At 51.2% G+C, this 27,688-nt stretch overlaps 2 protein-coding genes across 2 annotated transcripts in view; one reads left to right on the forward strand and one right to left on the reverse strand.

The window, feature by feature from the left end:
- The window catches only part of uroc1 (urocanate hydratase 1), an 85,054-nt gene extending 63,654 nt beyond the window's left edge, over positions 1–21,400 (reverse strand). The window contains exons 1-5 of the mRNA XM_060835298.1: positions 21,252–21,400; positions 9,362–9,492; positions 7,982–8,075; positions 4,331–4,390; positions 911–1,039 (exon numbers count right to left, since the gene is read on the reverse strand). Of these exons, the coding sequence (XP_060691281.1) occupies positions 911–1,039; positions 4,331–4,390; positions 7,982–8,075; positions 9,362–9,492; positions 21,252–21,380 (543 nt within the window). The 5' untranslated portion in view covers positions 21,381–21,400. The remainder of the gene's footprint in view (positions 1–910; positions 1,040–4,330; positions 4,391–7,981; positions 8,076–9,361; positions 9,493–21,251) is intronic.
- A 4,609-nt stretch (positions 21,401–26,009) lies between these two features.
- Positions 26,010–27,688, forward strand: part of si:dkey-202e22.2 (netrin-4) — a 41,835-nt gene continuing 40,156 nt past the window's right edge. The window contains exon 1 of the mRNA XM_060835299.1: positions 26,010–26,473. Coding sequence (XP_060691282.1) covers positions 26,401–26,473 — 73 coding nt within the window. The 5' untranslated portion in view covers positions 26,010–26,400. The remainder of the gene's footprint in view (positions 26,474–27,688) is intronic.

A 27,688-nucleotide genomic window follows, 5' to 3' on the forward strand; every position in this document is an offset into this window, starting at 1 on the left:
ATGAAGGGGAAAATCTCCGAGAAACCTATAAAATTCCAACAGGATGAAACAGAGTAAAGCAGAAAGGATGTTCCTCGTATTAGGAGTTCAGATTCAGGGGTTACAGTCTAAGGATATGGGATGGACCTTTTAGGACTGAGATGAGGAGAAATGTGAGTGGGCAGCCTGTGGAATTCTCTGGCACAGAAAGCAGTTGAGGCCAAAACATTGAATGTTTTCGAGACGGAATGCGATACAATTCATTGGGCTAAAAGGATCAAAGGGTATGGGGGTGAAAGTGGAAACTGAGTTGGATGAGAGGCCGTGATTATCATGAATCGCGAAGAGGCTCAAAGGGCTGAATAGCCTATGCCTACGTTTCTATGACACAGCACAGAACGGGTCAGACCAGAAGAATTAGACCAAGAGAGAGATTGAACAAGAGGGGGATGGGCAGCTTGAGTTATAAACCCATTCTTGGGATGTTGGTATCGATGGCTGGGCCACATTGGTTACACATTTCCAGTTGTCCTTGAAAAGATGGCCATGAGTGACCCGCTGCAGTCCATGTGCTGTGGGTAGACCCACGATGCCCTTAGGGAGGGAATTCCAGGACTTTGACCCAGCCAGACTGAAGGAATGGTGATATATTTCCAAGTCAGGATGGGGAGTGGCTTGGAGGGGAACTTGCAGGGGGTGGTGTTCCCATGTACCTGCTGACCTTGTCCTTCTAGATCGAAGTGATAGTAGGTTCGGAAGGTGCTCTGTTAATGCAGAGTATGAAATAGGGAGACTGATAACAAAGTCTGAATTAACTGGGAGCACAAAGTAAGTAACAATAAGGAAGAAACTTCTTTTTCTGCAGAGTAGTAATAGCCAGACCCATGCAGAACCTGGGCCCCTGGGCACTGAGAGAGGCTGTTCTCCTTACCATGCCATTCGTGAGGACCACCCGTGGAGCATCTCGGGGACTCGGGAATAATCCCTGTGGGTGCCCGCTGCACATGACCAGAGTCTGCTGCTCCGTCATCTGGGATAGGTAGTACATCACCAGGCGGAACTATCAACAGGGGCATCCAAAAGATACAATCATCAGAGAGGACAGGCAGTCAGGCAATGACTCCAACAAAAACACAGCTCGTAGTGTAAAACTGTTATATACACCAGACATGGCTTCTCACTTCGGTTCTGTCTCATGACATTGCAACATCTCATTGGGACTCGCTGGGAGCAAATCTGATGGGCCAAATGGCCTAACTGTGCTGCTGCATCTTGTGCCCTCTTTTTCTTCATGCCTGAGTCAGAGGGCTGTGGGATCAAGTCTCCCTCCAAAGACCTGGGCCCATTATCCAGGCTTGGTGCTGAGGGAGTGCTGCACTGTCTGAGGAGCATGCCAGCTCTCCCAGGTGGAGAGGTAAAAGATCCCATGGCTTTTATGTTGTTGGTGATCAGGGGATTCTCTCCAGTTCTCTCCAACAATTACCTCACAAACATCACCATGAAAACATATGAAGGCATGTGTCTGGTGGGATCATGCTGTGCACTGAACTGGCTGAGGTGTTACCAACAACAGTGATTCCGGTTCAGCACCGCCTCATTGGATGCACAGTGCTTTGGAATGTCCTGATCAATGTTGGTCACCATAACCATCAGGACCAGTTGGGATCCACTGCTCAGACCAGGGCTCACTCACACAAAAGCTGCTCCTGGTGTCTCACGGCAGAGTCACTGTCCTCCATGACCTGCTCCAGGAATTCCTCAGAGACTGGCCTCAGGAAATAGAGGCATCCAGTCCATTTTTCTGAACCAAATCCCAGGGGAATTCACCAAAACAAACCTCACTCCAACACCTAATGACACATTCCGAGTGGGGTAGAACACTTCCAGCACAGGGACAGCATGGGGATTGATACAGAGTAAAGCCCCATCTACAACGTTCCCCATCAAACACTACCCGGGACAGGGACAACACGGGGTTAGAATCCCTACAGTGCATAAAGAGACCATCCAGCCAGCATCAATCCTTCAGAGAGCATCCTGACCAAATCCACCCCATCACTGTCACCTCACATGGGGCTTTCACTGTGGCTAATCCATCTGCAAATGTGTTGCTGGTCAAAGCACAGCAGGTTAGGCAGCATCTCAGGAATAGAGAATTCAACGTTTCGAGCATAAGCCCTTCATCAGAGCATAATCCATCTGGCCTATGCATCCCTGAACACTATGGGCAACTTAGCATAGCTAATCCACCTAACCTGAACATCTTGGGACTGTGGGAGGAAACTAACGCAGACACAGGGATAATGTGCAAACTTTACACAGACCATCGCCTGAGAGTGGAATCAAACCCAGATCTCTGGTGCTGTGAGACAGCAGTGCTAACCACTGGGCCACTGTGCCATGTTAGATACAGAATGTTTACAACTTCACCTACAGCACTTGTGAGTCAAGTTGTCACTTTGGTGCCAGTGTAAGTGGGGAGATATATTTCATGTGGAATTGAGTCTGGAGTTAGTTTGCTCCTTACTGGTAGCACACAGGATCTGTGTGGACCCAGTGCCCCAGGGTGGGGGGGAGTGTGTGTGTGTGTGTGTGTGTGTGTGTGTGTGTGTGTGTGTGTGTGTGTGTGTGTGTGTGTGTGTGTGTGTGTGTGTGTGTGTTTCTGGGAAGCATCAGTTTGAAAGTGAAATAAGCACTGATAGATTGTTGGCTGAGTGACAGGCAGTCATATTCTTATTGCAAAGTCTCTCCTGTTTGAATAACTGATCAATTAAACAACCATCTCCTGACACCATCAAATAAATTCCTGTGATATTCCTTCACTTGTTTTATCTTTCCTACATTCCGAGACAACACCTGGAATATATAAAGATTGGAAAACAAGCCACAGCTGTTGACTTTCACTTTATTTTTTTGCTTCAATTCCACATTAAACATGAATCAGAAAACTCTTTCGAACAGCCTTTCTCTGCAGGATGCGGACTGTGCAGCTGCCCTGTCAGACAGTTGCTCTCAGGATGTGACTGATCTTTTTTTCCTGCCTTGTTATTTTACCATCAACTGACTGGATTGTTCTGTCACTACAGAGGGGTCTAACTTTGACCCAACTTCTTACGTGGTTCAAAACTCTGCTATTCCACATTTCAAAACTCCCTCAAGCCCATTCACACATCTCCCTGACCACACTTAATCTTTCAAATACAGGCACCACTGATCCAGAATCTGGTTTCCAGCCTCTGCAGTCATTGTTTTTAACCTCTGTTTCAGAACCTTAGGCGGAAGTGGATACTGCAGATGCTGGAAATCAGAGTCGAAATTAGAGTGGTGCTGGAAAAGCATAGCAGGTCAGGCAGCATCCGAGGTTCAGAATCCTCACTGGACCTTTCTCTCAACAATACGCCCGAGGGTGGAATCAAACTCAAGTTTCTGCTGCCGTGAGACAGCAGCGCTAACCTCTGTGCCACTGTACCATGTTAGATACAGACTGCTTATGGCCATCTTGTGAGTCATGTTGTCACTTTGGTGCCCGTGTACATGGGGAGACGTATTTCATGTGGAACTGAGTCTGGAGAAGAGAAGATTAGAGGTGACCTGGTTGAGGTATTCAGAACAACATTGATAGGGTGAAGAACGTTACTCTGTTTCCACTAGTTGGCATGTCAATAACTAGGATTCACAATTTCAAGATGATTAAGCAAGAGAGTAAGATGAAGAGAAACGTCTTTACTCAGAGAGTAGTTGGGATTTGGGATGTGCTGCTGGGGACAGTGGTGGAGGCAGATTCCATCGGAGGTTTCAAAACAGAGCTGGCGATATATTTGAAAGGGATGACTTTAGAAGGCTGTGGAGATGGGGCTGGAGAGTGGGATCAGCTGCTACAGCCATAATGGGTCAAACGGCCTCTGCCTATACTGTAACATTCAATGTTTCTATATTGCCAGGCCTGCTGAGTTTCACCAGCAATTTCTGCTTTAGTTTCAGATTTCCAGCATCTCCAGTTCTCTGATTTTTTTTTTGTTTCAGTGTCATCCCTGATGAGCTCCAGTGGGCTCTGGCAATATACCGAGAGCGATGGCCAGTGATGGAGGAGACTGCACTTTCACCCCAGTGCAGACTGGGAGGTTCTCCTGCTCTTGGCGTGTGTTGAAGGGTTTCTCGGGCTGATACTCAACCTGTTTGCCCATATTACAAATACCCCATCTATATTTATCAATTCCTCAAGTGGGACTCCATCCAGGAGGTGCTGTCCCAGAGGCAGGAATGTTACCCATTCCATTGTATGCCTTCCTTAGAGTTCGACATCGACAGGATAATCCCATCCTTCCCACTAACCAATGCAAGGTGGGTTTACCTGGGCCCAGTTACTGAAGACCTGTCCATTGCCTCCATAAGTCACAAGTTCCTGGGGAAACTGAAAACAAAATATTTGAAATGAGTCAGCAAGTATTCCCAGGAACCTATGGAGTACATCTGTCCGGCACGGAGCTGGGAGAGAGTAGGATATCGGGATCAATCCTGAGTCTCTGTTAAGCCTGTGATTCCCATCACAGGGAGCACGAGGACAGAGAAAGAGAGGAGGAAGAGGATGCAATATTCTGCGCGGATGACACAATTGCTAAAGACTGAGCCAGAGGAGGGTATCAGAAATGTCGAAGAAGGGCGTAAGGATGGGTAGTGAGGTTCTCATGGTGGAACAGCCAGTCTACACTCACCGAGCAAGACAACTGCTCGATATCAAAATATACAAAATAGGAGCAGGACTAGCCCACTACCACAGAGTGCCACACTATTGTAGGGTCAGTACTGACGGAGCGCCGCACTGTCATAGGGCAGGTACTGAGGGAGCACCGCACTGTCAGAGGATCAGTGCTGAGGGAGTGCTGCACTGTTAGAAAGTCACTACCGAGGGAGTGCCACACTGTTGGAGAGTCAATGCTAAGGGAGTGCCGCACTGTTGGAGAGTCAATGCTAAGGGAGCGCTGCAGTGTCGAAGGGTCAGTGCTGAGGGAGTGCCGCACCGTTGGATGGTCAGTACTGAGGGAGTGCCGCACTGTCGGAGGGTCAGTGCTGAGGGAGTGCCGCACTGTTGGAGAGTCAGTGCTGAGGGAGCGCTGCAGTGTCGGAGGGTCAGTACTGAGAGAGTGCTGCACTGTTGGAGGGTCATTACTGAGGGAGTGTTGCACTGTCGGAGGGTCAGTGCTGAGGGAGCGCCGCACTGTCGGAGGGTCAGTGCTGAGGGAGTGCTGCACTGTTGGAGAGTCAGTGCTAAGGGACTACCGCGCTGTTGGAGAGTCAGTGCTAAGGGACTACCGCACTGTTGGAGGCTAAGTTCTGAGGGAGTGCTGCACTGTTAAAAAGTCACTACTGAGGGAATGCTGCACTGTCGGAGGGTCAGTGCTGGGGGATTGCTGTGCTGTTGGAGGGTCAGGACTGAGGGAGCGCCGCACTGTCAGAGGGTCAGTGCTGAGAGAGTGCCGTACTGTCAGAGGGTCAGTGCTGAGGGAGTGCCGCACTGTTGGAGAGTCAGTGCTGAGGGAGCGCTGCAGTGTCGGAGGGTCAGTACTGAGAGAGTGCTGCACTGTTGGAGGGTCATTACTGAGGGAGTGCTGCACTGTCGAAGGGTCAGTGCTGAGGGAGTGCTGCACTGTCAGAGGGTCAGTACTGAGGGAGTGTTGCACTGTCGGAGGGTCAGTGCTGAGGGAGCGCCACACTGTCGGAGGGTCAGTGCTGAGGGAGTGCTGCACTGTTGGAGAGTCAGTGCTAAGGGACTACCGCGCTGTTGGAGAGTCAGTGCTAAGGGACTACCGCACTGTTGGAGGCTAAGTTCTGAGGGAGTGCTGCACTGTTAAAAAGTCACTACTGAGGGAATGCTGCACTGTCGGAGGGTCAGTGCTGGGGGATTGCTGTGCTGTTGGAGGGTCAGGACTGAGGGAGCGCCGCACTGTCAGAGGGTCAGTGCTGAGAGAGTGCCGTACTGTCAGAGGGTCAGTGCTGAGGGAGTGCTGCACTGTCGGAGGGTCAGTATTGAGGGAGTGCTGCACTGTCAGAGGGACACTGCTGGGGGAATGCCGCACTGTCGGAGGGTCAGTGCTGAGAGAGTGCTGCACTGTCAGAGGGTCAGTGCTGGGGGAGTGCTGCATTGTTGGAGGGTCAGTACTGAAGGAGTGCTGCATTGTTGGAGGGTCAGTACTGAGGGAATGCCGCACTGTCGGAGGGTCAGTGCTGAGGGAGTGCTGCACTGTCAGAGGGTCAGTACTGAGTGGGTGACGCACTGTCGGAGGGTCAGTGTAGAGGGTGTGCCGCACTGTCGGAGGGTCAGTGCTGAGGGAGTGCTGCACTGTCGGAGGGTCAATGCTGAGGGAGTGCTACACTGTTAGAGGGTCAGTGCTGAGGGAGTACTGCACTGTTGGAGGGTCAGTACTGAGGGAGTGCTGCACTGTTGGAGGGTCAGTACTGGAACTCTCTGTCTTGCAGAGGAGTCACTGAACTAAAGGCAATTAGCAATGGGGAACAAGTGTGTAATTGCCAGAGACACCCACATCACATGACAGAATAGACAAAGTTCCCATGACATTACTTTGAAGAAATATCGGCTAACACCATTGTTGGTCTCTGGCATAAATATGTATTCTTTCACCAACATCACTAAAACATATCATTTATTTCTTACAGTTCTGTTTCTGGGGTATTACTCAGTGTAACATGGCTGCCACCGTTCCTGTATTGTGGCAGTGACCAGATACTCATTGCCCTCATTGTCTTGGAAACATTTTGAAATGTGTCAGTGGAGAAAGGCACCACATAAATGCATGCTTTTTACTTATGCACAGGATGAGGACAACTGCTGGCTGCTCCCACTATTTATTGACTGTCCCCAGTTGCCCCTTGAGAAGGTGGGGGTGAGCTGCCTTCCTGACCCACTGCAGTCCATGTGCTGTGGGTAGACCCACAATGCCCTTTAGGAGGGAATTTCAGGATTTTGACCCAGTAACAGTGAAGGAACGGCGATATATTTCCAAGTCAGGATGGTGAGTGGTTTGGAGGGGAATTTTCAGGGGGTGGTGTTCCCATGTACCTGCTGCCCTTGTCCTTCTAGATGGCTGTGGTTGTGGGTTTGGAATGTGCTGTCTGGGGATCTTTGGTGAGTTTCTGCAGTGCATCTTGTAGATGGTACACACTGCTGTTACTGAGCGTCGGTGGGGGAGGGAGTGGGTGTTTGTGGATGTGGTGCCAATCAAGCGACTGCTTTGTCCTGGATGGGGTTGAGCTTCTTGAGTGTTGTTGGACCTGCCCCCATCCAGGGCAAGTGGGGAGGATTCCATCACACTCCTGACTTGTGCCTTGTAGATGGTGAACAGGTTTTGGGGAGTCAGGAGGGGAGTTACTCCCCGCAGTATTCCTAGCTTCTGACCTGCTCTTGTAGCTGCTGTGTTTATGTGGTGAGTCCAGTTGAGTTTCAGGTCAATGGTAACTTCCAGGATGTTGATGGTGGGGGATGAGTGACAGTAACACCATTGTACATCTAGGGGCAGTGGTTAGGTTCTCTCTTGCTGGACATGGTCATTGCCCGGTATTTGTTTGATATGAATGTTATTTCACGCTTATTAGCTGAAGCTTGGATATTGTCTAAAGTGTTGCATTTTGACATGGACTGCTTCAGTATCTGAGGAGTTGCAAATTGTGCTGAACATTGTGCGATCATCAGTGAACATCCCCACTTTAATGATGGAGGGAAGGTTATTGATGAAGCAGCTGAATGTGGTTGGACCAAGGACACTACCCTGAGGGACTACTGTGAGACATCAGGAAGTGGATGGACACCAGGTTTAAACCAAGGCTGCATTCACCTGACTGCTGCAAATGTGTTGCTGGTCAAAGCACAGCAGGCCAGGCAGCATCTCAGGAATAGAGAATTCGACGTTTCGAGGCATTCCCTGAGACACACTTAACTGCAATAACTCCTCCCAGAAACTGCAGGGCTGCTGGAGAGAGAAGCCTTTACCTGAGCAACGTGAGGGTCCAGGTTGTTCATAATCATGTGCATGATTGCTGCAGCTGCCTTGGTTTTGCAGGGATACTGGCTGATTGGATATGCCCTGCAACAATCAGAAATAAAACAAGTTGATTAAATGGCCTTCACGTGAACTTCAGGGATGCCATCACTGCCTTGCTGAAATAACTCAGAAGATGCCTGTCAGAAACTCCCCCTTTATTTACACATGTTATTAAACAAGCCTCAACGATAGTCCTGCCTCATTCAGTGTCAGGTATCACAGTGTCAGTTTCTCTGACACTCCCCATTTTTATTGGTCAGCCCTGATTGGAATAGATTAACAGCCCCAATCAGGGAACTCAGATTCTATGAGGTCCACTTGGCTGTCCTCGTTCCAATCCCAGCACTTGGGCTGTCTGTGTTTGTTTCAGCCTGTCTGACACTAAAACAAACATTAATATTACATTCATAAATCTCACTTTGCATTCTTAGTTTAAACATCCACTCCCTCTACCACCCTGACGGTCAGTAGCAGCAAGATGCACTGCAGAAATTCACCAAGGCTTCCAGACAGCTCCTTCCAAACCCGCAACCACTTCCATCTTGAAGGACAGGGGCAGCAGATACATGGGAACACCACCCCCTGCAAGTTCCCCTCCAAGCCCCTCCCCATCCTGACTTGGAAATATATCGCTGTTCCTTCAGTGTCTCTGGGTCAGAATCCTGGAATTCCCTCCCCAAGACATTGTGGGTCTACCCACAGCACAGGGACTGCAGCGGGTCAAAAAGGCAGCTCACCCCCACCTTCTCAAGGGGCAACTAGGGACAGGCAATAAATACTGGGCCCAGCCAGTGACCCTTATGTCCTGAGTATATAATAAAATAATAATGGAGGTAAATTAGGCATTTAGGTATGCTGTAAGAATGGATAAAATGAAGAAAGGAGTAGGGAGATAATAATTATGGGTGGCACAATGGCTCAGTGGTTAGCACTGTTGCCTCACAGCACCAGGGACCCAGGTTCGATTCTGGCCTCGGTCAACTGTCTGTGTGGAGTTTGCACATTCTCCCTGGGTCTGTGTGGGTTTCCTCTGGGTACTCCAGTTTCCTCCCACAGTCCAAAGATGTGCCGGTCAGGTGAATTGGCCATGCTAAATTGCCCACAGTGTTAGGTACATTAGTCAGAGGGAAATGGGTCTGGGTGGGTTACTCTCGGGAGGGTCAGTGTGGACTGGTTGGGCCGAAGGGCCTGTTTCCACACTGTAGGGAATCTAATCTAATTGATGTTATGGACAGGGCAGCTGGAGGTATGACCCTCAACAACAGAGACATACTATCAAGTATTTTATCGAGTGTGCACAAACAATCCTGATATTTTCACTAACTCACCTCATGTCAATCTGTGGGCAGAACCTGTACATGTAAATATGACCAAACTCTCTGAGCTCAGTTGCAAACTCTGGAGCGAGGAGGCTGTGCAGGTTGGAGGGAAAGTAACGCAAGGCATTTCTCAGAGCCACCTATCAGAAAAAAAACCAGAATATATTTGCCACTACCTTCATACTTATCATCTCTAAGTGTTAAACACACAATGTCGATTCAATCTTGCACATATTTAACCACCAGCTTGCTCTGAAGTTACATATACCTAAGTCTGTGTCATCCATTTGTTCATGGCAGTTATTATCCACATTAATTCAGTCCAAAATATCTCCACAGAGGCCGGTATCCTGTCACTAGGTCCCCCTTAACTTACACATGGAGAGTCCCTGACACTGATTCAACTCCCACAGAGCCAACTCTCAGAGTGAGCAGACCCTCTGACACTCCCCTTTATCTGTCAGCCAGGTCTCCCGGATCGGACCAGATTAACAGCCCCAATCAGGGAACTCGCATTCTATGAGGTCCCCAAACTGACCTTCTTCCAGTCTCTACATCCCTCTCCCTCTGACTCTGAGGACATCGGCCGGTTCTTTTTGTTATAGCCTCTCCTGGGGTGTTTTGAACGGGATACGGTTCCTCTGACTCAGCCTCGGATGCAGGTGGTGTGTACTGGAACACTGCCTGCCTCTTGTGCCCGGAACATCTCTCAATCCTCTTCTTCAGACGGTAACGGTATCGCACTGTGACAGGCTCCCTGTCCAGCTCAGACTCTGACGTTTCTTTGACACTTGGCAAGGGGGGAGAATTCTGACAGCCTTTCCGACTGTTCTGTGGGGCGGGGTATGTTTTGCTCCTGCATTGTTTGTGAGTTTGTAGCTTTCATGTGGTCCATGTGTTTATTCAGGATCGCCTCACCTACTCATACTTTGTACCTCACAGGACCTGACCTTGTGCTGACCCTGCCTCTTACCCATGCAGGGAGAATCCCATGGTTCTGACACCAAACTTTGTCTCCGAAAGTAAACTGTCCCTCTCACTTAGAAGTGTCCTTTGTCCAACACTGGTGTTCCTGATGTTGGAACAAACAATTCACCCCCCCACCACCCCACCCCCACCAATTTCTCCCAGCTCCGGGAGGATCAGATTTAACCTGGTGCAGGGTCTTCTCATCAGCGCCTCTGCTGGAGCTATCCCTGTAGTTGCATGAGGGGCAGTCTTTAATCAAACAGGAACCGGCACAGTGCGGTATCTTATGAAGCTGTGGGCTGTTTCTTTAAGCCTCCAAAGTTTGGACTGTTCTTCCCACCAGTCCATTGGATGATGGATGGTATGGAGCTGTCCTTACATGTTGAACGCCATTCAACTTTAGGAAATATTCAAACTCTGTGCTGGTAAATGATGGCCCGTTATCCATGACCAACACTTCCGGGAATCTGTGCACTGCAAAAGATACACACAGTTTTTCTCTTGTCGTCCCCGATGTTTGATGAACAAACTCTATACATGTCCATGAGTGGTCATCCACTATAACTAAAAACTAAGGACCTGCATAATCGATGTATAATTGATTCCAGAGTTTACCTGGCCAGTCCCACGAATGTTGGGTAGCTGCTAATTTTGGTAATTTTGTTTTTAGATTCCCTACAGTGTGGAAACAGGCCCTTCGGCCCAACAAGTCCACACTGACCCTCCGAAGAGTAACCCACTCAGACCCATTTCCCTCTGACTAATGCACCTAACACTGTGGGCAATTTAGCATGGCCAATTCACCTAACCTGCACATCTTTGGACTGTGGGAGGAAACCAGAGCACCCGGAGGAAACCCACGCAGACACGGGGAGAATGTGCAAACTCCATACAGACAGTCGTCCGAGGTTGGAATCGAAACTGGGTCCCTGGTGCTGTGAGGCAGCAGTGCTAACCAGTGAGCCACTGTGCCACTCCTTGTTGGCACTCGGGACACTGCCCAAACAATGTGACCATGTCTGCATCCAGTCCTGGCCACCAGATATAACATCTCACCAACTCTGCCCCATCAGTGGGAACTGAACCAGCTACTTCTCATAAGAGATTGGAACCAAAGTAATACCCTTAATCTGGAAAGGTTTCCCAGTGTAGGTTTTCAGTCGAGCCAAGTTTTTGAACAAACTTAAGGGTTGGAATCCAGAGTGAATTTTGTTAAAGACTGGTTCTGTGATCACTGTAACAGCCATGCAGGTATTGACCTCCATTAGAACTGGTGACCATTTAAACAGACCTTTATTTTGATTAGTTCTAATCTGGACTTTGCTAAGCATTGCACCTGTTCCGAACCAGATGTGAATTGGTTTTCCAGGGTGTGCACCCACCTGGATACCAGCCTAGGAGATCTCTTACTCCTTTAGATCTCATGGAGTATTTTGATGTCTCAAATCCTCATACCGGCAACAACTACAATGGCCTGCCTGAAGGAAATGTTAACCATCTAGCTGAGGCTGAGCTTTACTTTGGGGTTTCGTTGTGGGCTGACGTAGAGTCCCTCTTTGCAGGATATTCCCTGAATGAGGCTGTGCAATGATCTTCCCTCAAGCTCAGACTGGTGAAGGTGTTCACTTCCATCGGAACAGCCTGTAACCTTGTATGCTCAACTTGCCACTCTCAGAGTGAACAGAACCTCTGACACTCCTGTTTATATCTGTCAGCCAGGGCTCCCTGATTGGGGCTGTTAATCAGGTCCAGTCAGGGAACTCGTACTCTGTGAGGTTTACCTGGTGGATCTCGTTAGACTCACCACACATTCTTCATTTATTTTTATGCGGGTTCAGTCAGATGAAGGAGAACACAAGATGAAAATTAATGGTGCAATTCTAAATGGAGAGCAGGAACAGCAAAATCTGAAGATGGATAATCCTGTTATCAGGGAGGCAATGGTCATTAGGTATTACTGATGGACTGTTAATCCAGAAACCCAGGTAATCTTCTGGGGACAGGGTTTGAAACCCGTAACAGCACATTGTGGAGTGGAATTTAATATAAATCTGGAATTAAGAGTTTAACGATGACCATGAATCGATGTTGATTGTCGGCGAAAATCCGTCTGGTTCATGAATGTTCTTGAGAGAAGGAAATCTGTCATCCTTACCCGGTCTGGATGACATGTGACTCCAGACTCATAGCAATGTGTTTGACTCACAACAATGAGGGATGGGCAATAAATGCTGGCCTGGCAAGCCACACACACATCCTGTCAATGTTACAAAAGAATTTTAAAAAATAATTAGTTGGGGGAATGTTACAACAAAGCATGTAGCCACATGGCACTCCCTCAGCACCGACGCTCCGAGAGTGCGGTACTCCCTCAGCACTGACCCTCCGACAGTGCGGTACTCCCTCAGCACTGACCCCCCGACAGTGCGGTACTCCCTCAGCACTGACCCTCCGACAGTGCAGTACTCCCTCAGCACTGACCCTCCAACAGTGCGGTACTCCCTCAGCACTGACCCTCCGACAGTGCTACACTCCCTCAGCACTGACCCATCGACAGTGCAGCGTTCCCTCAGCACTGGCCCTCCGATAGTGCGGCACTCCCTCAGCACTGACCCTCCGACAGTGCGGCACTCCCTCAGCACTGACCCTCCGACAGTGCGGCACTCCCTCAGCACTGACCCTCCGACAGTGTGGCACTCCCGCAGTACTCACTCTCTGACAGTGTGGCACTCCCTCAGTACTGACCCTCTGACAGTGCGGCAGTCCCTCAGTACTGACCCTCCGACAGTGCGGCAGTCCCTTAGTACTGACCCTCCGACAGTGCTACACTCCCTCAGTACTGACCCTCTGACAGTGCAGCACTCCCTCAGCACCGACCCTCCGACAGTGCGGTATTCCCTCAGCACTGACCCATCGACAGTGCGGTGTTCCCTCAGCATTGACCTTCCAACAGTGTGGCACTCCCTCAGTACTGACCCTCTGACAGTTCGGCACTCCCTCAGTATCGACCCTCTGACAATGCTACACTCCCTCAGCACAGACTCTCTGACAGTGTGGCACTCCCTCAGTACTGACCCTCTGACAGTGCAGCATTCCCTCAGTGCTGACCCTCTGACAGTTCGGTACTCCCTCAGTATTGACCCTCTGACAATGCTACACTCCCTCAGCACAGACTCTCTGACAGTGTGGCACTCCCTCAGTACTGACCCTCTGACAGTGCAGCATTCCCTCAGTGCTGACCCTCTGACAGTGCAGCACTCCCTCAGCACTGACCCTCCGACCGTGTGGCACTCCCTAAGTACTGACCCTCCGACAGTGCTACACTCCCTCAGTACTGACCCTCTGACAGTGTGGCACTTGCTCAGTACTGACCCTCTGACAGTGCAGCATTCCTTCAGTGCTGACCCTCTGACAGTGCAGCACTCCCTCAGCACTGACCCTCTGACAGTGCAGCACTCCCTCAGCACTGACCCTCCAACCGTGCGGCACTCCCTCAGTACTGACCCTCTGACAGTGCTACACTCCCTCAGTACTGACCCTCTGACAGTGCAGCACTCCCTCAGCACTGACCCTCCGACCGTGTGGCACTCCCTAAGTACTGACCCTCCGACAGTGCTACGCTCCCTCAGTACTGACCCTCTGACAGTGCGACACTCCCTCAGCATTGACCTTCCGATAGTGTAGCACTCTCTCAGTACTGACCCTCTGACAGTGCGGCACTACCTCAGTACTGACCATCCGACAGTGTGGCACTCCCTCAGCACTGACACTCCGATAGTATGGCACCCCCTCAGTACTGACCCTCTGACAGTGCAGCACTCCCACAGATTTGACCCTCTGACAGTATGGCATTCACTCAGCACTGACCCTCCAACAATGCGGCGCTCCCTCAGCACTGACCCTCTGACAGTACAGCACTCCCTCAGCACTGACCCTCTGACAGTGCGGCACTCCCTCAGTACTGACCCTCCGACAGTGCAGCACTCCCTCAGTACTGACCCTCCGACAGTGCTACACTCCCTCAGTACTGACCCTCCGACAGTGCTACACTCCCTCAGTACTGACCCTCCGACAGTGCTACACTCCCTCAGTACTGACCCTCTGACAGTGCGGCACTCCCTCAGCACTGACTCTCTGACAGTGCGACACTCCCTCAGCATTGACCCTCCGACAGTGCTACACTCCCTCAGTACTGACCCTCCGACAGTGCTACACTCCCTCAGTACTGACCCTCTGACAGTGCGGCACTCCCTCAGTACTGACCCTCTGACAGTTCGGCACTCCCTCAGTATTGACCGTCTGACAATGCTACACTCCCTCAGCACAGACTCTCTGACAGTGCAGCATTCCCTCAGTGCTGACCCTCCGACAGTGCGGCACTCTCTCAGCACTGACCTCTGACTGTGCGGCACTCCCTCAGTTCTGACCCTCTGACAGTGCGGCGCTCCCTCACCACTGACCCTCCGACAGTGCGGCACTCCCTCAGCAATGACCCCCGGACAGTGCGACACTCCCTCAGTATCGACCCCCTGACAGTGTGGAACTCCTTCAGCACTGACAATCCGATAGTGCGGCATTCACTCAGCACTGACCCTTTGACAGTGTGGCACTCCCTTAGTACTGACCCTCTGACAGTGCAGCACTCCCACAGTGCTGACCCTCTGACAGTGCAGCACTCTCTCAGCACTGACCCTCTGACAGTGTGGCACTCCCTCAGTACTGACCCTCTGACAGTGCGGCAGTCCCTCAGTACTGACCCTCCGACAATGCGGCAGTCCCTTAGTACTGACCCTCCGACAGTGCTACACTCCCTCAGTACTGACCCTCTGACAGTGCAGCACTCCCTCAGCACCGACCCTCCGACAGTGCGGTATTCCCTCAGCACTGACCCATCGACAGTGCGGTGTTCCCTCAGCATTGACCTTCCGACAGTGTGGCACTCCCTCAGTACTGACCCTCTGACAGTTCAGCACTCCCTCAGTATTGACCGTCTGACAATGCTACACTCCCTCAGCACAGACTCTCTGACAGTGTGGCACTCCCTCAGTACTGACCCTCTGACAGTGCAGCATTCCCTCAGTGCTGACCCTCTGACAGTGCAGCACTCCCTCAGCACTGACCCTCTGACAGTGCAGCACTCCCTCAGCAGTGACCCTCCAACCGTGCGGCACTCCCTCAGTACTGACCCTCTGACAGTGCTACACTCCCTCAGTACTGACCCTCTGACAGTGCAGCACTCCCTCAGCACTGACCCTCCGACCGTGTGGCACTCCCTAAGTACTGACCCTCCGACAGTGCTACATTCCCTCAGTACTGACCCTCTGACAGTGTGGCACTTCCTCAGTACTGACCCTCTGACAGTGCAGCATTCCCTCAGTGCTGACCCTCTGACAGTGCAGCACTCCCTCAGCACTGACCCTCTGACAGTGCAGCACTCCCTCAGCACTGACCATCCAACCGTGCGGCACTCCCTCAGTACTGACCCTCTGACAGTGCAGCATTCCCTCAGTGCTGACCCTCTGACAGTGCAGCACTCCCTCAGCACTGACCCTCTGACAGTGCAGCACTCCCTCAGCACTGACCATCCAACCGTGCGGCACTCCCTCAGTACTGACCCTCTGACAGTGCTACGCTCCCTCAGTACTGACCCTCTGACAGTGCGACACTCCCTCAGTACTGACCCTCCGACAGTGCTACACTCCCTCAGTACTGACCCTCCGACAGTGCTACACTCCCTCAGTACTGACCCTCTGACAGTGCGACACTCCCTCAGCATTGACCTTCCGACAGTGTAGCACTCTCTCAGTACTGACCCTCTGATGGTGCGGCACTCTCTCAGAACTGACCCTCTGACAGTGCGGCACTCCCTCAGCACTGACAATCCGACAGTGCGGCACTCTCTCAGCACTGACCTCTGACTGTGCGGCACTCCTTCAGTTCTGACCCTCTGACAGTGCAGCACTCCCTCACCACTGACCCTCCGACAGTGCGGCACTCCCTCAGCACTGACCTCTGACTGTGCGGCACTCCCTCAGTTCTGACCCTCTGACAGTGCGGCGCTCCCTCAGCAATGACCCCCGGACAGTGCTACACACCCTCAGTATCGACCCCCTGACAGTGTGGAACTCCTTCAGCACTGACAATCCGATAGTGCGGCATTCACTCAGCACTGACCCTTTGACAGTGTGGCACTCCCTTAGTACTGACCCTCTGACAGTGCAGCACTCACACAGTGCTGACCCTCCGACAGTGCAGCACTCTCTCAGCACTGACCTCTGACTGTGCGGCACTCCCTCAGTTCTGACCCTCTGACAGTGCGGCGCTCCCTCACCACTGACCCTCCGACAGTGCGGCACTCCCTCAGCAATGACCCCCGGACAGTGCGACACTCCCTCAGTATCGACCCCCTGACAGTGTGGAACTCCTTCAGCACTGACAATCCGATAGTGCGGCATTCACTCAGCACTGACCCTTTGACAGTGTGGCACTCCCTTAGTACTGACCCTCTGACAGTGCAGCACTCCCACAGTGCTGACCCTCTGACAGTGCAGCACTCTCTCAGCACTGACCCTCTGACAGTGTGGCACTCCCTCAGTACTGACCCTCTGACAGTGCGGCAGTCCCTCAGTACTGACCCTCCGACAGTGCGGCACTCTCTCAGCACTGACCTCTGACTGTGCGGCACTCCCTCAGTTCTGACCCTCTGACAGTGCGGCACTCCCTCAGCATTGACCTTCCGACAGTGTGGCACTCCCTCAGCACTGACTCTCTGACAGTGCGGCACTCCCTCAGTTTTGACCCCCTGACAGTGTGGCACTCCCTCAGCACTGACCATCCAACCGTGCGGCACTCCCTCAGTACTGACCCTCTGACAGTGCAGCATTCCCTCAGTGCTGACCCTCTGACAGTGCAGCACTCCCTCAGCACTGACCCTCTGACAGTGCAGCACTCCCTCAGCACTGACCCTCCGACAGTGCGGCAGTCCCTTAGTACTGACCCTCCGACAGTGCTACACTCCCTCAGTACTGACCCTCTGACAGTGCAGCACTCCCTCAGCACCGACCCTCCGACAGTGCGGTATTCCCTCAGCACTGACCCTCCGACAGTGCGGTGTTCCCTCAGCATTGACCTTCCGACAGTGTGGCACTCCCTCAGTACTGACCCTCTGACAGTTCGGCACTCCCTCAGTATTGACCGTCTGACAATGCTACACTCCCTCAGCACTGACCCTCCAACCGTGCGGCACTCCCTCAGTACTGTCCCTCTGACAGTGCTACACTCCCTCAGTACTGACCCTCTGACAGTGCAGCACTCCCTCAGCACTGACCCTCTGACCGTGTGGCACTCCCTAAGTACTGTCCCTCCGACAGTGCTACACTCCCTCAGTACTGACCCTCTGACAGTGTGGCACTTCCTCAGTACTGACCCTCTGACAGTGCAGCATTCCCTCAGTGCTGACCCTCTGACAGTGCAGCACTCCCTCAGCACTGACCCTCTGACAGTGCAGCACTCCCTCAGCACTGACCCTCCAACCGTGCGGCACTCCCTCAGTACTGACCCTCTGACAGTGCTACGCTCCCTCAGTACTGACCCTCTGACAGTGCGACACTCCCTCAGCATTGACCTTCCGATAGTGTAGCACTCTCTCAGTACTGACCCTCTGACAGTGCGGCACTACCTCAGTACTGACCATCCGACAGTGTGGCACTCCCTCAGCACTGACACTCCGATAGTACGGCACCCCCTCAGTACTGACCCTCTGACAGTGCAGCACTCCCACAGATTTGACCCTCTGACAGTATGGCACTCCCTCAGTACTGACCCTCTGACAGTATGGCATTCACTCAGCACTGACCCTCCAACAATGTGGCACTCCCTCAGCACTGACCCTCTGACAGTATGGCATTCACTCAGCACTGACCCTCCAACAATGCGGCGCTCCCTCAGCACTGACCCTCTGACAGTATGGCATTCACTCAGCACTGACCCTCCAACAATGCGGCGCTCCCTCAGCACTGACCCTCTGACAGTGCAGCACTCCCTCAGCACTGACCCTCTGACAGTGCGGCACTCCCTCAGTACTGACCCTCCGACAGTGCAGCACTCCCTCAGTACTGACCCTCCGACAGTGCTACACTCCCTCAGTACTGACCCTCTGACAGTGCTACACTCCCTCAGTACTGACCCTCTGACAGTGCGGCACTCCCTCAGCACTGACCCTCTGACAGTGCGACACTCCCTCAGCATTGACCTTCCGACAGTGTAGCACTCTCTCAGTACTGACCCTCTGATGGTGCGGCACTCTCTCAGAACTGACCCTCTGACAGTGCGGCACTCCCTCAGCACTGACCATCTGACAGTGCGGCACTCCCTCAGTATCGGCCCCCTGACAGTGTGGCACTCCCTCAGCACTGACAATCCGATAGTGCGGCATTCACTCAGCACTGACCCTTTGACAGTGCAGCACTCCCTCAGTTCTGACCCTCCGACAGTGCGGCACTCCCTCAGCAATGACCCCCGGACAGTGCGACACTCCCTCAGTATCGACCCCCTGACAGTGTGGAACTCCTTCAGCACTGACAATCCGATAGTGCGGCATTCACTCAGCACTGACCCTTTGACAGTGTGGCACTCCCTTAGTACTGACCCTCTGACAGTGCAGCACTCCCACAGAATTGACCGTCTGACAGTACGGCATTCACTTAGCACTGACACTCCAACAATGCGGCACTCCCTCAATACTGACCCTCTGACAGTGCGGCACTCCCTCAGTACTGACCCTCTGACAGTGTGGCACTCTCTCAGCACTGACCCTCTGACAGTGCGACACTCCCTCAGCATTGACCTTCCGACAGTGTGGCACTCCCTCAGCACTGACTCTCTGACAGTGCGGCACTCCCTCAGTTTTGACCCCCTGACAGTGTGGCACTCCCTCAGCACTGGCAATCTGATAGTGCGGCATTGACTCAGCACTGACCCTTTGACAGTGTGGCACTCCCTCAGTACTGACCCTCTGACAGTGTGGCACTCCCTCAGTACTGACCCTCTGACAGTGCAGCATTCACTTAGCACTGAACCTCCAACAATACGGCACACCCTCAGCACTGACCCTGACAGTGTGGCACTTCCTCAGTACTGATCCTCTGACAGTGCAGCATTCCCTCAGTGCTGACCCTCTGACAGTGCAGCACTCCCTCAGAACTGACCCTCCGACAGTGCGGCACTCCCTCAGCATTGACCCTCTGACAGTGCGACACCCCCTCAGCATTGACCTTCTGATAGTGTAGCACTCTCTCAGCACTGACCATCCGACAGTGCGGCACTCCCTCAGCACTGACCCTCCGACAGTGCGGCACTCCCTCAGCACTGCCCCTCCGACAGTGCGGCACTCCCTCAGCACTGCCCCTCCAACAGTGCAGCACTCCCTCAGCACTGACCCTCCGACAGTGCGGCGCTCCCTCAGCACTGACCCTCCGACAGTGCGGCGTTCCCTCAGCACTGACCCTCCGACAGTGCGGCGCTCCCTCAGCACTGACCCTCCGACAGTGCCTCACTCCCTCAGTACTGACCCTCAGACAGTGCCTCACTCCCTCAGTACTGACCCTCCGACAGTGCCGCACTCCCTCAGCACTGACCCTCTGACAGTGCGGCACTCCCTCAGCACTAAACCTCCGACAGTGCCTCACTCCCTCAGTACTGACCCTCCGACAGTGCCTCACTCCCTCAGTACTGACCCTCCGATAGTGCAGCACTTCTTCTCTCTGTCTATAATTGAGAAAGCCCTGTCTATTCCCTGTCATATGGAAGGTTAGAAACTCTATATTTGTGATTGTGAATAGAATTTAATCCCTAAACGAACAGAAATTTACAAGTGAATGATTAACAGATATAGTATGTTTTGCATGGTAACGGAGAATCCTGAACTCGCAGGCTCTCGCGAACACTGGGAATGATAAAGCCTGGCTGTAAGAATTGTGATAATACACGCCTCTTCTCACACACAGGCTGCTGTTCCAACTCCAGACAGCGGCCGGGTTCATTTACTCCAGTACATTCCTTCTGACTCGACCTGTTCCTTTCGTCCAGATAGCTCAAGGACAGAGACAGAGAGCGAGAGATCTGGCTCCTCTCTCTCCTCTCTGTCTCAGAGACATGACTAAAACACCCACTCAGACTGTCCAGCTGACACCAATTAACCCGTCATATACTAGAGCTTTCAGCTAAGTGAGGCCATTCAGCCCCTCGAGCCTGTTCCAACATTCCTTTCGATAACTTCACTTCCATCTAGAAGGACAGGGGCAGCAGATAATGGCAACACCCCTCCCTGTAAGTTCCCCTCTGAACCACTCACCATCCTGACTTGGAAATATCTTGCTGTTCCTTCACTGTTGCTGGGTCAAAATCATGGAATTACTTTCCTGACAGCTCTCTGGATGCCCTTACACCCGAATTACAGTTCAGTAAGAATGGGTTGAATGGTCTCACTCTACATTGGATCAATTCTATGATTCTGTCAATGGTTAAAGATGGCAGCTCACCAGCAGTTTCTCGAGGGCAGCCAGGGACAGGCAATGATTGCTGCCTCTCACTGTGTCCCGTGAATGAATTTGAAAACACTCTATTTCCTTACCTTTTTCCAGACCCTCCAAAAATATCCCTACCCAACAAAAACCTATTGCTTGTGAAATTGCCAACAGGCCACCAGTCAGTGCAGCATTTTGGAGGGGAGCGTGCCCCAGATTCTGTCCCTGCTCCATGTGAGGAAATGCTTCCCAACAGTCAAACACCTTCCTTTCAAACATGGGAGTTAATAACCATTTGATTAAAATATACGCACCAGACATCTCCCCATCTCTCTCCCCCCCTCCCCCATCCCCTACCAAAACGATACATCACATGGCATCAGGTGTTCTCGAAACCTGTCAAATACCTTCTCCTCGTCAAGGGTAAGGTTGGGAGTGCGGACTGGAGCGTGAGGCAGGCTGCTGGTTCTCCCTCTGTTGGGGGGCGGAGGTTGTAAAGAAAGCCCAGAGCACAGCTCAACCAGCAGCGGGTTCATTCCTGCAGACAACACGAGACGGGGCTGACTCCCGGAGAGACGCTGCTGGTCACAGGTTGGGACACACAGCACACAGGTATCGTTTCAAAACATCAGAGAGGCCCTCCCTTACCCCCAGCCCACCAGACTTCGCCCTCTGTCATTGGACAGTAATCATTCTCCAAAGATAAATGATTAATTTTGTGATAGCACACAAGCTCTCTGCAAATATTAGTTCTTCTACATTTCAGTAACTATTTGCCATATTGTTGGACAATTAAACGTTAATGTGCATCGGGAGCAGCATGTCAGCTCAAAACATTAAGTACTCCATTTCAGACGAGATTTAATCAGACTCTGGGTCAGTCCCAGCTGCACTCTACAAGTTCTGGGTTCAATTCTCACATCACAACTGTTAATCTAGACTGACCCTCCCAGTGTGAGGCTGTACTATCAGACGGTCAGTACTGAGGGAGTGCCACACTGTCAGAGGGTCAGTGCTGAGGGAGTGCCACATTGTCGAAGGGTCAGTGCTGAGGGAGTGCTGCACTGTCGAAGGGTCAGTGCTGAGGGAGTGCCGCACTGTCAAAGGGTCAGTGCTGAGGGAGTGCCACACTGTCGGTGAGTCAGCGCTGAGGGAGTGCCGCACTATTGGTGGGTCAGTATTGAGGAGTGCCGCACTGTCGAAGGGTCAGTGCTGAGGGAGTGTCGCACTGTCGGTGGGTCAGTGCTGAGGGAGTGCCACACTGTTGGTGGGTCAGTGCTGAGGGAGTGCCGCACTGTCGGTAGGTCAGTGCTGAGGGAGTGCCGCACTGTTGGTGAGTCAGCGCTGAGGGAGTGCTGCACTGTCGAAGGGTCAGCACTGAGGGAGTGCCGCACTATTGGTGGGTCAGTATTGAGGAGTGCCGCACTGTCGAAGGGTCAGTGCTGAGGGAGTGTCGCACTGTCGGTGGGTCAGTGCTGAGGGAGTGCCGCACTGTCGGTGAGTCAGTGCTGAGGGAGTGCCGCACTGTCGGTAGGTCAGTGCTGAGGGAGTGCCGCACTGTTGGTGAGTCAGCGCTGAGGGAGTGCTGCACTGTCGAAGGGTCAGCGCTGAGGGAGTGCTGCACTGTCAGAGGGTCAGTGCTGAGGGAGTGCTGCACCGTCAGAGGGTATGTACTGAGAGGGTGCCGTACTGTCGGCTGGTCTAAGGTTCTGTTACAGGAATGTGCTGAGTCTGTGCAGCATTCTCAAGAAAACAGTTAACATTAACATTCCTGGCCCAAAACATGAATCAGGTTGTGGACCATCCCCTGAGTGCGTTTGTGATGCTCACCCTGAGACAACATCCTGCTGACTCTCGCTCTTTACACTTGGCAGTGACAATTAATAAACTGGGTGAGGGGTTTGAAGGGAGTTGATAACTCCCTTCATTGCGATAGCCAGTACCTCTACACCTGAACTGTGAATACGCCGGGAGAGCAGCGTTCTGAGAGTGGAATGTGAATACAGCTGCTGCTGCTATGGATGGGTGAAGATTTACTCTGTAACATCTAACTGCAACATTTACATTCACTGAAACCCTTCGACTGTTGGCTGTCAAACTGAAATCCTGATTGCACAAGATGTCAACACCCAGCTGTCAGAGAAAGGTTCCAACATGGAGAGGGGCCTTCTCTCAGTTATTACCATCGCTGTGGTCAGAATTGAGTGCTCCTATCTTTTGGTGATTTTTCACCAGGTTGGGATTTGAACCTATGAACACAAAGCATTCACTTCAAGCCTCTGGATTACAATAACATTACCTCCACACCCCTATCATTTCCTAGGTGAATCCATTCTGGCCTTCTGGCCCATCATGCTTGTACTGACTCTTTGAAAGAGCTATCCAATCAGACCCACTGTCCTGCTCCTTCCCTGTAGACCTGCACAATGTGCTTTTTCATGGATTTATCCAATTGCTCTCTATCACCCCTCAATTTAAAGCTATGCCCCCTTGCGTTTGCCGTCCCCATACTTGGAAAAAGGCTCTCCCTGTCCACCCTATCTAACCCTCTGATTATCTTGTATGTCACCTCTCAACCTTCTTCTCTCTAACGAGAACAGCCTCAAGTCCCTCAGCCTTTCCTCGTAAGACCTTCCCTCCATTTCAGGCACCATCCCAGTAAATCTCTTCTGCACCCTTTCCAAAGCTTCCACATCCTTCCTATAATGCAGTGACCAGAACTGTACGCAATACTCCAAGTGCGGCCGTACCAGAGTTTTGTACAGCTGTAGCATAACCTCATGGTTCCGGAACTCGATCCCTCTATTGATAAAAGTTAAAACACTGTATGCCTTCTTAACAATCCTGTCAACCTGGGTGGCAACTTTCAAGGGTCTGTGTACATGGACACCGAGATCTCTCTGCTCATCTGCATTACCAAGAATCTTACCATTAGCCCAATACTTTGTATTCTGGTTACTCCGACCAAAGTGAATCATCTCTCAGCCCAGCTCTGCAATTTATCTATGTCTTTCTGTAACTTACAACATCCTTCGTCACTATCCACAACTCCACCAACTTTAGTGTCACCTGCAAATTTACTAACCCACCCTTCTATGCCCTCATCCTGGTCATTTATAATAATGACAAACAGCAGTGGGCCCAACACCGACCCTTGTGGTACACCACTAGTAACTGGACTCCAGGGTGAATATTTCCCATCAACCACCACCCTATGTCTTCTTTCAGCAAGCCAATTACTGATCCAAACTGCTATATCTCCCACAGTTCCATTCCTCCGCATTTTGTACAATAGCCTACTGTGGGGAATCTTATCGAACGCCTTGCTGAAATCCATATACACCACATCAACCGGTTTACTTTTATCTACCTGTTTGGTCACCTTCTCAAATAACTCAATAAGGTTTGTGAGGCATGACCTACCCTTCACAAAACCGTGTTGACTATTCCTAATCAAATTATTCTTTTCTCGATTATGATAAATCCTATCTCTTATAACCTTTTCCAACAACTGAAGTAAGGCTCACTGGTCTATAATTACCAGGGTTGTCTCTACGCCCCTTCTTGAACAGGGGAACATATTTGCTATCCTACAGTCTTCTGGTACTATTCCTGCACACAATGACAATTTAAAGATCAATGCCAAAGGCTCGGCAATCTCCTCCCTAGCTTCCCAAAAGATCCTAGGATAAATCCCATCCAGCCCAGGGGACTTATCTATTTTCACACTCTGCAGGATTTCCAATACCTCTTCCTTGTGACCCTCAATCCCACCCAGTCTAGTAGCCTGTATCTCAGTATTCTCCTCCACAACATTGTCGTTTTCTAGAGTGAATACTGTCAAAGAATATTTATTTAGTGCTTCCCCATCTCCTCTGACTCCACACAAAACTTCCCACTGCTATCCTTGATTAGCCCTAATTTAACTCGTCATTCTTTTATTCCTGACATACTTATAGAAAGCCTTAGTGTTTACCCTGATCCTATCCACCAACAACTTCTCATGTCTCCTCCTGGCTCTTCTGAGCTCTCTCTTTAGGTCTTTCCTGGCTACCTTGTAACCCTCAAGCACCCTAACTGAGCCTTCACATCTCATCCTAACATAAGCCACCTTCTTCCTCTTGACCAGAGATTCCACTTCCTTCATAAATCACGGCTCCCGCGCTCTACAGCTTCCTCCCTGCCTGACAGGTACAAACTTATCTAGGAAACTCAGGAGCTTTTCCTTGAATAAGCTCCACATTTCTAATATGCCCATCCCCTGCAGTTTCCTTCCCCATCCTATGCTTCCTAAATCTTGCCTAATCGCATCATAATTGCCTTTCCCCCAGCTGTAACTCTTGCCCTGTGGTATATATAGCTCCCTTTCTATCACTAAAGTAAATGTAACAGAATTGTGGTCGCTATCACCAAAGTGCTCACCTACTTCCACGTCTAACACCGGGCCGGGCTCATTACCCAGTACCAAATCTAATGTGGCTTCACCCCTTGTTGGCCTGTCTATATACTGTGTCAGGAAGCTTTCCTGCACACACTGGACAAAAACTGACCCATCCATAGTAGTTGTACTATAGTGATCCACAAAACCGTTAGGGAGGGAATTCCAGGATCCTGACTTCAGCGACACTGAAGGAACGGTGACATGTTTCCAAGTCAGGATGGTGAGGGGCTTGGAGGGGTACTTGCAGGGGATGGTGCTCCCAAGTATCTGCTGCTCTTGTCCTTCTAGATGGACATGGGTTTGGAAGGCAAATTTCTCCAAAATTTGGTAATCATGATTTGGAGGTGCCGGTGTTGGACTGGGGTGGACAAAGTTAAAGATCACACAACACTAGGTTATAGTCCAACAGGTTTATTTGGATGCACTGGCTTTCGGAGCGCCACGCCTCCATCAGGTGGTTGAAGGAGCAGCGCTCCGAAAGCTAGTGCTTCCAAATAAACCTGTTGGACTATAACCTGGTGTTGTGTGGTTTTTAATTCCAAAATTTGGTACAGTTGTGGGGTGGAAGGAGGGGAAGTGAAGAGTGGGAAATTACCTCTTCTCTGATTGGATTGTTTCAAGCTGGGCGTCACTTATTGGGGCGGAGCCTGTAGCCCCTTGACACTTCCGGGTTTAATGTATCCATTTCATGAAATAGCAACAGACTCACGTGACCCAGGAGGGTAACTGATACAAGGAAAGATAGAGGCTGAGAGAAGTTCAGTTACTGGGGAATCCCACTCACTCATAGGATAGATTCCACAGCTATAGACTTCATAGCTTCTGCAGAAATAAAATGGAGCTGTACCAAATGGACAATTTAACCATCAGATTTATTTTTCTCACTTGACATTTTTGCATTTAATTATTTTGTTTGTATTTATTAAACTGGGTTCGAAATCCCATCCTCTGGCGGATTCTTGGAGCTTCTTGTTTTCTGTTTGCAATTCCCAAACTTCATTTGATAAATCTGGAAGATTAGAGAATGCAAGCTGGTCCGGAGCCAGGGCTCGAGAGAGGGGAGAGCTGAGCGGCGGAACAGGCGAACAAGGACTGGGAGCTGGGAGCGAGCTGAGATGCAGCCTGGAGCTGTCAATCTGCTCCTGCTCCTGCTCCTGGGATGTCTCGGCTGCAGGTCAGGAGGAGCAGGTAAGACAGCCAGAGTCCTAGCTCCGTTCAGTTTGTATTTCACCTGAGCTTGCGTATCTACCTCTGTCCTTGCTGTATGTCTGCATTTATTTGTGTGTGCGCATCAATGTCAGTCTGTCTGTCACTGTCCATCTGCCCATCTATCTCTCTGTCTAGCTGTACTTATCTGTTCATCTCTCTATCTATTTGTCCATCTCTATTTCCCTATCTATTTAGCTCTGTCTGTTTCTCATTATCTGCTACCTTTTTGACTGTCTGCCACTCTCCAGCTGTGTCTGTCTCTGTCTTTCTGTTGGTTTAGCTGTCTGTGTCACTCTCTTTGTCTATCTATTCAATCCTGTCTATTTAACTCTGTACATCTATCTATCCAGCTCCTTACCCAACTATCTCACTGCGTCTGTCAAACCATCTGTCTATCTAATATCTATGTTTGTGTATGTAGCTCCCTGTTTAAAGCTCTCTGTCTATTATCGACCAGCTCTCTGTTTGTGTATATCTATCTATCTCCCTGTCTATCAGTCTGGGTCTATCTGTCCCTCTCTCTGTCTAACTGTCTGTCTGTCTCTTTCTGTCTAACTGTCTCTTTCTCTGTATAACTGTCTGTCTTTGTCTCTCTCTGCCGAACTGTCTGCGTCCAACTGTCTGTCTCTCTCTCTCTGTCCAACTGTCTCTCTCTCTCTGCCTCTCTCTGTCTAACTGTCTCTTTCTCTGTCTAACTATCTGTCTCTTTCATTATCAGATTATCTGTCTGTTGTGTCAAACTCTCTCCCAATGATCCATCAGAACTGCCTTTCCATTAAAATTGCCATTTCAGTGTTCCCTGCCTCACTCACTCCCTGCCCAAATCTATAATTAATTTAAAGATTCTTTGTTGTTTTGCTCAAACTGTCAATCACTGAAATTGCTGATGGTGAGGGGGGTGGGGGGTGTGGGGGGGGCGGTGGGGGTGGTGGGTGTGGGGGTGGGGGTGGAGGGTGTGGGGGGGGGCGGTGGGGGTGGTGGGTTGGGGTTTGTGGGGGGTGGGGGTGGGGGTGGGGCGGTGGGGGTGGTGGGTTGGGGTTTGTGGGGGTGGGGGTGGGGCGGTGGGGTGGTGGGTTGGGGTTTGTGGGGTGGGGGTGGGGCGGTGGGGGTGGTGGGTTGGGGTTTGTGGGGGTGGGGGTGGGGCGGTGGGGGTGGTGGGTTGGGGTTGGTGGGTGTGGGGGTGGGGCGGTGGGG

The sequence above is a fragment of the Hemiscyllium ocellatum genome, chromosome 14 (assembly GCF_020745735.1).
Source record: "Hemiscyllium ocellatum isolate sHemOce1 chromosome 14, sHemOce1.pat.X.cur, whole genome shotgun sequence".
NCBI classification, from domain to species: Eukaryota; Metazoa; Chordata; class Chondrichthyes; order Orectolobiformes; family Hemiscylliidae; genus Hemiscyllium; species Hemiscyllium ocellatum.